At 45.0% G+C, this 14,841-nt stretch overlaps 1 protein-coding gene across 2 annotated transcripts in view; it reads right to left on the bottom strand.

The window, feature by feature from the left end:
* The window catches only part of LOC134209794 (calcium release-activated calcium channel protein 1), a 123,407-nt gene extending 117,384 nt beyond the window's left edge, over nt 1-6,023 (bottom strand). Inside the window, exon 1 of one of the 2 annotated variants that reach the window (XM_062685824.1) lies at nt 5,211-6,023. In XM_062685824.1, the coding sequence (XP_062541808.1) occupies nt 5,211-5,242 (32 nt within the window). In that variant the 5' untranslated portion in view covers nt 5,243-6,023. Of the gene's footprint in view, nt 1-5,039; nt 5,172-5,210 lie in introns of those variants that run through there. The other variant, XM_062685823.1, reaches the window with a different exon arrangement.
* Between the last annotated feature and the right edge of the window lie 8,818 nt (nt 6,024-14,841).

Genomic DNA, 14,841 nt, shown 5'->3' with positions numbered 1-14,841 from the left:
GACTGACCGAGCGTCTGTTCACCAAGGAGGTGCGGCTCCAACAGCGTCTGTTATGGCATCCAGCGGCTGAGTATGAAATGCTATTCCCCGGAAGCTATACCTAAGATGGCAGCCCCATCCCGGTGGATAGGGAACCCTGGGCCATGAAAGAATGTCTTTACGGCGACGGACTGTCTTTACGGCGACGACTCTTAGCGCGAAACAACGGACACGAATAGGAACATGGAACGTTTTAACTCTAGCCCAGCAGGGTAAATTGGCACAACTTGCCAATGAGGCACGCCGCATGAAGCTTGAGATCCTGGGACTGAGTGAAGTCCGTTGGCCAAACTTTGGAGAACACAGAACGCCGTCGGGACAAGTTCTGCTATACTCTGGTTTACGAGGTGAACACGCTCCCCGGCATCGCGGAGTTGGCTTCCTACTAAGCGCTCAGGCACACTCTGCGGTTATGAAGTGGGAACCTATAAGTGAAAGGATAATCGTTGCCATATTTAGAACACGGGTCCGAAACCTTACTATAATCCAATGTTATGCCGAACCGATGCTGCCGATCTGCAAGACAAAGAGAACTTCTACAATCAACTCAATGCCGTCGTAGATAGAATTCCGAAGGGTGATATCAAGATCTGTTTGGGCGACTTCAATGCGAAGATCGGATCCGACAACTCGAACCATGAGCGCATTATGGGACGCCATGGTCTCGGAGAAATGAGCGAAAACGGAGAGCTGTTCGCAGATTTTTGTGGTAATAACGACATGGTGATTGGGGGATCGCTCTTCCCTCATCGACCGGTTCACAAGGTCACGTGGGTCTCCCGTGATGGCTTTACAGAAAATCAAATCGACCACATCTGCATCAGCCGAAAATGGAAACGGAGCCTTCTTGATGTACGGAATAAACGTAGTGCCGATATCGCGTCTGATCATCACCTTCTCATCGCCGAAATACGCCTGCGCATTGCGCGGATTTGTCGACAGGACGAAAGAGTTGGGCGACGATTCAACACACGCCGACTGGAAGATGCCACGGTGAAACGGTCCTTCGTTGAAGAACTGGAGACGCGTGCTGCAGATATTCCGGAAGGTGGCAGCGTGGAAGACCAATGGACCGCCATCAAGAATGCCTTCATCACCACCAGCGAGAACAATCTGGGCGAACTACGCACCCAGAGAAAACAATGGATCACCGATGAGACCTGGAGATATATAGAGGAGCGAAGAGAAGCCAAAGCCGCGATAGAGCGATCGAAAACCAGAAGAGCCAAAGTCTTAGCCCGTCAACGATACGCGGCTCTTGAGAAGGAAGTAAAACGCTCATGTCGACGGGACAAGCGAGCGTGGGCAGACTCTCTGGCCGACGAAGGAGAGAGAGCCGCCGCAACCGGGGACATTCGCCTCCTCTACGATATCTCACGACGCTTAAGCGGGGCGAAGATAATGCAACGATGCCTGTGAAAGACGCGAATGATCAGTTATTGACCGACCCAACTGACCAGCTGAAACGCTGGTTCGAGCACTTCGAACAACTTTTTCAAGTGCCAGCCAGGCCATCACCACCTCGGCATGATCTGCCTAGGATCCGACGTATAACACGCGTCAATACCGAAGCTCCATCACTGCTAGAGATTCAAACAGCCATCCAAAGCTTGAAATCGAATAAAGCCCCAGGGGTCGATCGCATATCAGCCGAGATGCTCAAAGCGATTGACCGTGAACCAAACCGCGGGCTGTTATGGCAGCCTATAATCATGGAGCGCCTAAATGACTTCGAATTGGCGGATGATGTTGCACTCCTCGCGCAACGGCGCTCTGATATTCAGAGTAAGCTCAACGACCTTACCGAGCGCTCCTCTTCGGCAGGTTTAGTCATCAACGTCAACAAAACCAAATCGCTGGATGTAAACACGGTGACTCCTTCCAGTTTCACAGTAGCCGGGCAACCAGTGGAGAATGTTGAAAGCTTCCAATATCTTGGTAGCCAAATGGCGGCAGACGGCGGTACCAAGATCGACATAGGCGCACGGATCAAGAAAGCAAGAGCTGACTTTGCGAGTTTAAGAAATATCTGGAAAAACAGGCAGATAAGTGAACGCACCAAAATACGAATTTTCAACTCTAACGTGAAATCTGTGCGGTTATACGCTAGCGAAACATGGTGTGTATCAGTGGAGAACACTCAACGGCTGCAGGTGTTCATTAACAGATGCCTGCGGTATATATTTCGGGCCTGGTGGCCTCACAACTGGATCTCAAACAACGAGCTCCATCGTCGTTGTCACAAGAGGCCGATAGCAACAGAAATTCGAGATCGGTAGTGGGCTGGGTCGGCCACACTCTACGTAGGGGCGGAAACGAAATCTGTAAACAAGCATTAGACTGGAACCCAGTGGGACATCGCAGCAGAGGCAGACCCAGAATCTCATGGCGGCGAAGCCTCAATAAAGAAATAAAAGAAGTCGACCGAAATCTAACCTGGCAACAGGTTAAAGCGATAGCCGGGCAACGCTCAGGATGGAGATCTTTCAAGTCGGCCCTTTGCACCACCGGAGGTGTACAGGATTCATAAGTAAATAAGTCTTCCTAACTGACTACAAGGACGTGGCCGGCGCCGTTATTGATCATTTGAATATAAGATTCACTGAAACTTGCACACTGAGAATGCTTGAACAATCCCAGTCAATCATTCAGTTGATTCTTTGTGCAATTTCTCTGATTCTGGTCAATCACGGAGTGGCAACCATAGATATGTGTAGTCAGTCAAGTCAAGTCGAGAAGAAAACAATAAAAATGACTTTTTTTTTAAATCGCCGATGAAATATTTTAAAGCACCCCGTATCTAATTTCTGATTACCTTGCCTGTGACCTTTCTGTGAAAAAAAAAATCGGTACATGAAACTTCGATAATAATCCATTTTTTACACCGTGGCTCTGATCGATGTTATTTGTATAAATTACCTCCGTGTCTTTAATAATTCTTCTATTTGTTATTAAGTAATACATGATTTTGCCGCCTCCATGGGCTGGCGTCAGACGGACAGCAACATGCTACGATGCATATCTTCGATGAAAAAAAAATATTTATTTGGTTTAATTTGGCAGCCCTTACTTTGCACCGTTCAATGTGCAAAAACGATCCATAAAAAAATGAAAAACGATCCGTAAATAACATCTGAATGTTCCTTAAAACGCTACCATAAATCCACAAAATAGTTTGGGAGATTCCATATAGATTGATTTTATGATCCATAAAAACTATATTTTGATCCATAAAATTTCAAATTTGCGCAATTTTTATCCTGATGAGGATCCATAATTTTGGTCATATGATCCATAATTTTGTTTATATGATCCAAAATTTTAATGTCGTGATCCATAATGCATGAAATGAAGGCCTATTACTTACTTACTTATGGATCATTTGTCATACGTTCATATCATAGCAAGAATTGTATTGTTTCTCTTGACCATGTTAATGGAACATATTTTCCTATTAATTGCTAAATTGTAGCTTTATGGAATCTCCTGAACTATGTTATGGATTTATGGTAGCGTTTTATGGAACATTCAGATGTTATTTACGGATTGTTTTTCATTTTTTATGGATCCGTCTTTATTGAATATATGCAAAAGTATGTTTTGCCGTTTAATTTAGTATCTCACACAGGAAGATTTAGTACCTTTCCATACAATAACATTGATGGCACTTCACGCGACTTTACTTGGCGACATCAATTCTGTCGCTGTCGGTAGTGAAGCGTAGCTATAGAACATTGCATGCAGCGACTCAGCGATAAAGTCGTGGCAGCTAGTTGTCACCGTCGCGGCGCTGAAATCGCTTATGTTTTGGGGAAGCCTTAATTGTAACTTCACAGATACATACATCGATTTTAACCGAAAAACGTCTTGAGTCTTATTGAGTACGATACCCTGGAGATGGTTTAACTGTTGAGGTCAAAATACGTATCTTGGAAACTACGATTTTTTGGTGGAATTAAATGGATAAGTCCCAACTTATCTTCCGACAGTTAATTTTCAATAATTTAGAAAACATACTGCCATTTCACATTCAGGAAGATTCTGGAATAAATATTCTGTTTCCTAGAACTACTGAAAGATGGCTAATAAGCGCTAATTAAAAATAACGGACACCAACAGCGTGAAAAAATATCATGACTAAAGTTCTCTGCGGAACTTACAGATTAGTTCGAAGTTGACGTTATTCTAGTTAGCGATACGTAGCTAATCATAAGGAACTTATTTCATATTTGATTGATAATTTGCATATTTCCCCTATAGAAAGAAAACAATTATCATGAACTTGCCCGGATAGAATCCTGTGTCTATGTTTTCTATTGAAAGTGCAACCGATTATCCGATGCGTTCAATAGTTGTGCTCAAATGATGTCAAAATGCAACAACTGCTCTAGGTGGAGATAACTATTTCGATTTTTTTTATATAAAATATGTTTACGAGTGAAGTTTACACTAGCTGGAAGATATTGCTTGTATTACTTGTAAGGTGCCTTCTGCCTTATAAAATTCGGTCTGTGTAGCTTTTAGCTGCTTTTCATTTACCGAATCCATGCTGGTTCCTGTGGTGGGTAAGTAAACAGGCGCTCTGTACGATTTATTAATAACACACAAACCAGGTTTCTGTCATTTTTATAATTGCAAGCAAAAATAGAAGAGTGATTATATAAATTTATATATTTCCAAAATAATGTAAAATTTTAAAACAACTTAATATTTTTATATCACTCTGACGTAAACATTTCCATTTTTTTCCAGCGCAAGGAAATCAATTGCTTTATATACTTAAAAAACACTCCTTTTAGTTATGAATTACGTAATTTCAATCATAAGTCATACCATGTTGCTATTGAACCGGAAATCACTCATTAAAGTTTGTAATTTTAAAATTGGATTCCTCAAAAACAGTGTTTAATTTTTAAATTTTATCGATGCACCTCAAAAACAGTTTTAGTTAAATTATTGGTAACTGAATTGGTAATTTCTCATGTTACTTTTTCATTTACCATCTGCAGCATTTCACTAAGTACTTTATCACTCTAAACAACACTCTCTTTGCATGACCTCCAAAACGGTGTCCATTCAGCAGCTCTGGTGTTGGCATTTTCACTTCAACAACAAACAGAAAATAAAGGGCAGTTGCCTCCTTCACAAACGAAAAGTACCCAATGTCTCACCTCTTTTTCCTACCGGTGGTGGTGTCCAACATTTTCCTGTTGGCCGCAGTGGCGTAGTAATTCGTCGTTGGCTCTATGGTTGATGACGTTCCGTTGAATTGTGGGTAATGTTGCACTGCGCCGAGATTAATTTTAACAAGCTGCTGACTGCACGGTTTTTGAGTAATTTTAACGATGTTATTGCAACATTCATATCGTTTCGTACACAAATACACACGATTTGGTGACTCTTAAGCCTTGTTTTGGCAGCCACACTCAAACACTGGGAGGAGCACTTTCTTTGTTTAGAGAGAGCATCTAGACTTAAGGTGTTGACTCACTTGGCAGATAGCCGTATCAGCCCTTGTTTGCTCTAGTTGTTTAGTTGAATTGAATTAAGATAAGTACACTTACACCAAATACAAGTTTCCTTGCTATTGAACTTCACGCGTGATATGTTTCGCACATGTCGTCCTCGATTTACCGCTGCACTCGAGTTATGAGCCCGCGTTGCACCTGGTTGTGAGCAAATGCGCTTCACGACGCTATGAGCACTTCTATACTAACCAAGGTTCACATTAATTATGAACCGTTTGATCACCATTTATCCGGAAAGTAATTCCCGGCTCTCTAGCAGTGATGTCACTGATGAAAGGGATTCCCCTTTTCCATAGATCTTACTGTCGAATTCAACGATCCTTGGCGTTGGAAAACAAATTGAAGCGCTAGCACACGAAAAAAAAAAACTCGTTACTCGCCCAGAAGTCCCGCACGTGCCTACTCGTTCGATCAAACAGCGACGACGCCAAAAGACTGTCTGACGCGGAACTCAACCGAGGTAGCGATCATTACCGGCGGCGTGCGATTCTCAACGCCCATGCTGCTGTTGCTGTTAGGCCGGGCGCGCGCGATCAGCTGTCTTGTAGCGTGCACTGCTAGGGAGGGCTCTCACCAACACCGCCGCGCTGCTGCGCAACCAACGATCGATTAGCGGACAACCGCTAGGCTAGACCGGCCGCGGTGCGCGTATTTTATCTGCCCGGAACGACTGGTGTTGGACCTGGCAGTCTGAATTATGAGGTTTTAATTTGCTGCTTCTAGTTGCACGCGGGGAGCACATATGAAAGTACATGTTTGCTTTTTTTTTTCAATGTTTGCAGTGCGCGTGTGCAAATTATTTCGCGTAGCTGGTGAATTTGTGTGTATGAGCGGGAAGAGAATTTTGAGTGATCAGTCTAGGAAGGCGGGATCAGGTAGTGATTTGGACTAGGGATGACAAAGAATATAATGTTTCAGGTGTTTTTAGATTACCTGTAGGTTCATGGAAAACCAGAAAAACCCGATCTCATCACAGAAAGAATCGTGTCCTTGATGGATTACTGTACATGATTTTAATAGTAAAAACAATAAATGGTACTTCGAATAATCATGGCCTTTTTTTGAAGTGATACAATTTTTCACAAATGGGTGAAATGTTGCACATAAAAGTTATTCATTTATAAATTGGAACTAAGTTCGTATCATCCTGGAGCGAGTCAACGAATTCCATGAGTCCCTCTATCTGTTATTCATTGACTACGGAAAACCTTTCGATCGTCTCAACCACAAAAACCTTAGGCGCAAAGAAGTTCCGGACAAAATCGTCGGTCTCATCATCGACCTGTCCAAATGCTCATTGTTACCGTCCCGATTACAATCAACAACCATCCATTTGTATGAGCTAATATTTGATATTAAATGTGAATCTTTTCATGTAGAACCCTTCAATGTAATGACTATACAAACTAAAAAGAAAAATATTGGCTCCGGACTTTAACGAGGGCAAAACTTTTGAAACGAAGAAAAGAGGGGGATGGACGGAGCAGAGGGATTATTAGAAGTTGGATCGTGTAGGAAGAAGGTTGTGCAACCGTAAACGTACAACAAAAATCTCAAATTTTCGGGAAGTGAGTGCACTTTTTTTGTGCTATACAAGGAAAGCAGGATTATTTGGTTCGGCTTCTTCTTCTTCTTGGCATTACTTCCCCACACTGGGACAGAGCCGCCTCGCAGCTTAGTTTTCATTAAGCACTTCCACAGTTATTAACTGTGAGGTTTCTTAGCCAGGTTACCATTTTTGCATTCGTATATCATGAGGCTAGCACGATGATACTTTTATGCCCAGGGAAGTCGAGACAATTTCCAATCCGAAAATAGCCTAGACCGGCACCGGGAATCGAACCCAGCCACCCTCAGCATGGTCTTGCTTTGTAGCCGCGCGTCTCACCGCACGGCTAAGGAGGGCCCTAGTGAAAACGTCGGCCAGCTTGGCCGGTTCTAGAAAGCGCCAAAGTTTCGGTGTACCCAATCCTACCAGCTCGATAAATCCTCGATTAGCACGTGCAAAAAACCCAATTTGACCAGGCCCTAGCTTTGCCGAAGTCGTCACTCTACAAGGTCCCGATATTACGCCCCACACGGAGTTTAGTTCAAGCGAGTCAAACCGTGCGCACTTTTCGCAGTCAGTTAACGTGTCCATGAACACAGCATGGGGTGGTAGGCCCGCTTCCTCGGAGTTCCGCTTGCCCCCCCGCCAAAAAGTTGATAGCGCTGCAGCAATCCCACGAATACTGCGGCACCAAACCCACTTGCGATAGAATTATTGCTCCCTTGGGTCAATCCAGACCAGGACGAACCCGAGATTCGCTAAGAAACCGACCGGTCGACTACCATCGACTTCAAGAACCAATCGAGATCATCCAAGGTATGTACGGACATCCCGTGGCATAAGTTATGCACTATGAGCCACTATGAGCCCCAACCTATTGATTGGCCGCAGCTACTCAATTAACCTAAACTAACCATAATAAATAAGAACAAAAACGAACTCTAAAATTAACATGAACTTCGAATAATAAACCAAAAATGTAAGGTATCCCGGGGCAAGTGAAAATACGGGGTAAATGGGTACTATGGCTGCCGAGTGCCGATGAATCGATGAACGTTTTTGATTGTAACAATATTCTAGAAAGATGAAACAGAAAATGAAGATGAACATGAAAATAATTGGAATCAAAACCATTTGAGGCACCATATTAAAGCTATTGCTTGATTATGACTTCAAACTACCGGGAAAAGCTATTACTTTTATTTTAATTCAATGGATTTCCAACAACATAGTTGTTTCTAAATTAATTATTCATGTGGAATGTGAATTTTTTGAGCAATTAAATAATTGTGTGAAATCAAGACGAGCTCGGTGGTCTAGTGGCTACCGCTTCTGTCTTATAAGCAGGAGGTCGTGCACGACCCATGGGTTCAATTCCAGGCTCGTCCCTTTCCTACTTTGTATTTCTTAGTTCTTTCTGTGTTTCACGTTCTACCAAAACGATTCCTACTGTTATAACCTTCCATACAATCTCAAAAGCTCCCGTGGCACCTATGAGAGGTCGTAGAGTTCTCTGTCCAACTCTGTCCAACTAACCATCCTTCCCCTCCCTCGGCATTCGCAAGGACGTGGCCAGGACAGATCTCGACTATTGGAGAGTGCATTGCTTCCATCTAAGAGATAGTGATTAGTCCCAAATCAATATCTGTGGTAACGGATGAAAGTGATGCTATTCTCGTACAATAGCCTTGGCTTGTACCAATTTGTGCGAATTGCTCAATGCTAATGCTAATGCTTAAATAATTGTGTGAAATAAAAAACGTTTGAAAAGTATGAATTAAAGTCAAAATCTGCAATTTTCACTTGCGCTTGAGTTTTGACATACATGGGGCAAGTGGGACGAATTTGAACAATATTTTTGATAGAGTAATTTTAACTGTTTTTAGATTGTTTTCTAGTGAAATATAACTTCGACTCTCATATATCATATGGAATATGGATCTGAATCAGATGCAGTTTGATATCGTTGGGTTCGATGTTAAAAAGCATTGTACAGTTAATCGCCAAATGTGTATTTAAAATTCTGAAAATAATCTCCTGCATGAAAAAGGGCAATGGTTATAACCATGCAATATTTTTCCGTTATCAGTGCAAATTGTTTTGTCTTGTGTTTTATTATTTGCAGATTTACAGATAAATAAACTGCCGCTAACCGCAAGTCGAGCACATCTGTATATGGGCCTCCATCCTCCTCCTGCTGCCTCCTCCTGAGCATAGCCTGAATAAAAACGTGGCTTTTGAAGTACTGATCTATGTAATAATTTGTGTTTTAAACAGAGAAATATTCATTCGAAAAGCGAATAAAGATATGCTTATCCTTTCCTCCTAAACCATAAGCCACCACGAAGGCCTGTCCGAAACGCGCGGAGATCTGCGAAATCCGCAAGAAAGCTTCCACAAAAAATCGTCCAGCCCGAATCTCGCCACCATTGCTCGACGAACGAAACTTCCTGACAATCCCGCTTCCGCGTCTGATGCTGGTCCTTCCGCCGCTGCAAGAAGAAGACGCGCAGCTGCTGCTGCCTCGGTCCCACCAGAAGTCAAGCAAAGCAACATCCAGCCCGTTCACCACCGCCGCTCCCTCTCCCAGGATTCCGCCAGCAGCAAGAAAAGTACCCTCTTCCCCCGGAGTAGCTGACTTCGATATTCAGCCAACTTGCGGCTCGGCTTCGAAGCTGAAAATTCCGGTTCAAGCAGATTTACACTCTGGGATTGAAATTACTTTTTGTAATTGAAAATGGCTATTAGGTTGGGTCTGTTAAATTGGAATGCTTGCTTGTTCAAGAGCAAATCGTCGAGCTCAGCGATTTATTTCAGGAGAAGGAGATTGACGCGGCTTTCATCACCAAAACCCGCCTGAAGCCCGAGGTAAGCGCAACAATTCCGGGCTTTAGGCTCGTGAGGTTCGATCGAGTAAGCGGAGGAGGGGGAATCGCCTTGCGGTGCAACATCGCCTGCCGCCTGCTGCCGAATTTCAAGCTCAAAATCATTGAAGCCATTGGAGTGGAAGTCACCACATCCGTCGGAGTCGTCACGTTCATCGTGGCTTACTGTCCCACACATGCTCAAGTCGACGACGACATGTCGGCCGAATTACGAAGGGATGTAGTGAAGCTCACACGGCGGCAGGGGCAGCTCATCATCGCTGGAGATCTGAACGCAAAGCACCAATCGTGGGGAAACACCGTCTCAAACTGGAACGGAGTCGTATGGTCCTACAACGAGCTGGATAGCCACTACACCATCCTGAGTCCTGACTGCCCTACCCGGTTGACACGTTCCGGGGCCCATGCAACACTCGACATCTTCATCACGAACATGAACGGTCACGTCTCCCAGCTGGTCGTCTTCCAGGAACTCAGCTCGGACCACTATCCGGTGGTGGCGGAAGTTGGAACTTCAGTGAATCGGCACGAGCCAACTCGGCGAAACTACCACCAAGTCGATTGGGGTCGGTATCAACGGTGCGTGGACGAGAACATCGATTACCAGCGGCATCCGGTGTCATCCGAAGACGTCGACGAGCAGCTGCACGTCATCTAGGAGGCGCTCTCCCTAGCCCGCGAGTAGAATGTACCAAAGGTCCAGCAGGCACGCAACCCCCTGACCATTGATACACTCACCAAAGATTTGATCCGTCTGTGAAATGTCACTCGCAGGCAGTACCAACGAACTGGGCTGGCCAAGCCAGAATGGTGGACCTCAGAAATAGTGGATTTTCCAATAAGATCCGCGCTCTTCCAGACTGTGCAAGGCCGTTCTGGAAGTTGACCAACATTCTAAAATCCAAGCCTCGGCTCATTCCACCTTTGATCCCACTAGACAATAATGACTCTAAGGATCGCTTGATAACTCCTGCAGAGAAGACAGCCGAAATAGGTCGTTATTTCGTCAGTTCAAGCAATTTACCACCGTCTACTCGAGTCTGCCGAACAACATAACATCTTGCGCGATGAGCAATTTGGTTTCCGACGTGGTCGATCAACCGTACACCAACTGACCCGAGTTACCAACGTCTTCGGACGGAACAAGCATGTCTCTCATACATCTGCCATCCTCACTCGATGTCGAGAAGGCATTCGACAATGTATGGCATGATGGTCTGGTGTACAAACTACATCGCTACAATCTTCCCAGCTACCTAATGAAAATCATCCGTAACTATCTGTCGACAAGGACATTTCGGGTCATAGTCAGCGGAGCGAGTTGCAATGCGCACAACATCGTCGCAGCCGACTCGGAAGGTAGTATCCTCGGGCTTCTGCTGTTCAACCTATTCACCTCCGATATGCCAGAACCTCAAGAAGGTGGCACTTTGTCACTGTTCGCAGATGACACCTCTATCGTCTACAGGGGACGATTCATACGAACGAGGCCTGGATGTCCTGACAGATTATTTCACCAGCTGGAAGATCTGTATCAACGCGGCGAAGACCCAGACCATCTTCTTCCCCCACTCGAAATCCCCCAGGCTTGTTTCGGCTGAGGACTGTAAAATCATCCTCAATGGCACGACAGTGGAATGGGCCAACGAGGCTGATTACCATGGATTTTTCGGTAACTCTATAATAAGGGCCCAAGTATCCAGAACAACTTTGTAGAACAAATTTTGTTTCTTAAAAGTATGCTTCTGACCGAAAATGCATCTTTTCTCGTAAATCTTGCAATACGATGATAATGATAAAATTTATAAAAAGTGTATAAGCTGTAGTTTTTTTATTTTCATCTTCTGAAGACTTTTGGGGCTTTTCAAAACGCGTGTTTTGCTATAAAAATATCGTCTGTATCTTCTTCCGTTGTCGAGTTATATTAATTTATTTGAAAAAACATGATTTTAGTAACATTGATAAAACTTGAGATAAAAAAATAACATATCCCCGATTTTTTGACATAATGAAGAATATTAATTTCTCTTTCAAATGCCGTGTAAATATATTTTTTTGGTTCGCCCTAACCGGAGATATCAACTTATGAAAAAAATGTAATTTTGACAGGAAAACGATTATAACTTTTGATCGGAAAAAGATATTGAGCATATTTACTTATCAAAAGTTGCATTTTTTTGAGCTGTAAAAGTCACCTGAAGACGACTTTTTCGAAAAATCTAAAACAAAAAAAAGTAGATCAAAAATACTGTTTTTTTAGGTACACCCTAATCCAATTAGGTAAAATTGCTCTAAATCAGCCAACTTAAGAGCTACAGAAAAAGTTTTTTTAGCAAAATTGATTGGAATAAGCTACGCTACAACTTTGTAGAACATAACATGTCAATATTCTGAGAAATAAAAAAAATATTTTCTATTTTTTTTTTATATGATGGGCCACCCTATTTTTTGGTAGAACCATAATGATGGCCTTACTATTTCGAACAATTTTGTAGAACAACAGTTTTTTCTAAAAAATATAGTTTTGGCGTAAAATTCATCTTTCTGCGTAAATCTGTATCCTGGACCGCACTATGGTCCTATGGTGACGAAATCAAGGTGGTAGAAGAATTTGTGTACTTGGGCTCACTGGTGACTGCCGAAAATGATACCAGCAGAGACCATCTATGGTGGGGTGCAGATGGCGGACGGTACGTGGAGGAGGCGAATGAACCACGAGTTGCATCAGCTGTTGGGAGAACCATTCATCGTTCACACCGCGAAAATCGGACGACTGCGGTTGGCCGGGCACGTGGCCAGAATGTCGGACAATAACCCGGTGAAAATGGTTCTCGACAACGATCCGACGGGCACAAGAAGGCAAGGTGCGCAGCGGGCTAGGTGGATCGATCAGGTGGAAGATGACTTGCGGACCCTCCGTAGACTGCGGGGCTGGCGACGTGTAACCATGGACCGAGCCGAATGGAGAAGACTCTTATATACCGCACAGGCCACTTCGGCCTTAGTCTGAATAAATAATAATAATGGAATACAGTCAAAGCAACCATTAACGACCCAGCGGAGAACAACGTCGGGTATATGGGACGAAGTCGACGGAACGATTGGTTCGACGAAGAGTGCAGACAGATTCTGGAGGAGAAGGACGCAGCGCGGGCGGTCGCGCTGCTGCAAAGTACCCGACAGAACGTGGAACGTTATAGATGGAAGCGGAGACAGCAGACCCGCGTTTTTCAGAAGAAGAAACGCCGCCTGGAAGAAGCGAAGTGCGAGGAGATGGAACAGCTGTGCCGTCCTCAAGAAACATGCAAATTCTATCAGAAGCTCAACGCATTCCACAAAGGCTTCATGCCGCGAGCCGAAATGTGCAGGGATCTTGACAGACGAAGGTGTGGTGATCAAGGTGGAAGCAGCACTACGAGGAACATTTGAATGGCGCTGAGAGTACAGGCAGTGAAAGTCAAGGTAGCGGAGGAGATGACTACGTCAGTTCAGCGGACGATGGAAGCCAACCAGCTCCTACCTTGAGGGATGTTGGGGATGCCATTCTACAGCTAAAGACCAATAAAGCCGCCGGTAAGGATGGTATCGCTGACGCTGATAAGACCGGTAGCCTTCTACGGACATGAAACATGGACAATGCTCGAGGAGGACTTGCAAGCACTCGGTATATACGAGAGGCAAAGATGGTGTCCGCTTCCGATCCGGCAGGTACTAGACGGCGTGGGGGCAGCAGGGACAGCAGGGACAGCATGGACCATGTCCAAGGGCTTGACGACCCCTCCCCAGCTGTCTGTGAGTCAGGGAGAACTGCCTAGGGCGTGGTGGGATTTAGCAGTGGGCTCTGCTAAAATCCCTCCCAAAAAACCACAAGTGCCCGTAATCAGACTCTATCAAAGCGAAAAGCCGCTTCAAAAGCACAAGCCCAGGGAGTGCCAATTGGCATGGGGAGTGTCCCTACTTCGGTAGGGTAGCGCGTGAGCTGCTTCGGCAGGTAGTGTGTGATCTGTTTGTGCTGATGCAGGAGTGTCATAGCGCGTCGCCGCTATTGTCACCTCGAAGCGCAGCAGAAGTCTGAGTATGGACTGCACATGCTGAGGTAGGAGTGTCGTAGCGTAGTATCGTTGATTGGTCCCTACATACCGCTATCGACACCTCGAGGCATGGCAGTGGAGTGTTAGAGTGAGCACCCGAATAAGGGTCACATGGAGCGAATGGTCTTTGGAGAAGCTGCTTCGGTGGGAGGGTAGCAGTGGGTTGTACCCACACACCTACAGTTGTGCACATGTGGTTCATGGGGAGTGTCCCTTCGGAAGGGTAGCGTGTGGTCTGCTTCGGCAGTGGTGTGATTGATCTGCTCGTGCGGAGGCAGGAGTGTCGTAGCGTAATATCTGTAGGCCCAGGCAGTTATCGCTATTGACACCTCGAGGCATGGCAGCTGAGCGCCCGGGAGAGCATCCAAGTAAGACTCAAATGGTGTGAATGGTGTGCGAGCACCCAAGTCAGTCTCGCATGGGACGGGTGCCTGTGTGAGCGATAATGAGCGAGTACGTTTAGTACTGCCATCCCCCAGAAGTAGTACTGGGAGGTAGTTCCTGGGGGAAACGATGGTGGAGCCCAAGGGAGTTTAGTTGGTATTACCGGTATGGTCGAGTCCGACACTCCAGTACACTTCCGTACTTCCGTGTGGTAGTTTGGCAACTACAATGCACGTGTACTGGGTTAGTGTGTAAATGCATTCTCCCTAGAAAAAAAAAGGTACTAGACGGCGTGGAACACAATGAGCGAGATGGGCAGACTAGGTGCACTTGGCGAGCGTGGGGCTCATTCGAGGATGGAGAGA

This window comes from Armigeres subalbatus, chromosome 2, assembly GCF_024139115.2.
Source record: "Armigeres subalbatus isolate Guangzhou_Male chromosome 2, GZ_Asu_2, whole genome shotgun sequence".
Lineage (NCBI taxonomy): Eukaryota > Metazoa > Arthropoda > Insecta > Diptera > Culicidae > Armigeres > Armigeres subalbatus.
Note: the sequence above shows the minus strand (reverse complement) of the source record. Positions and strands in the feature narration are given on the sequence as shown.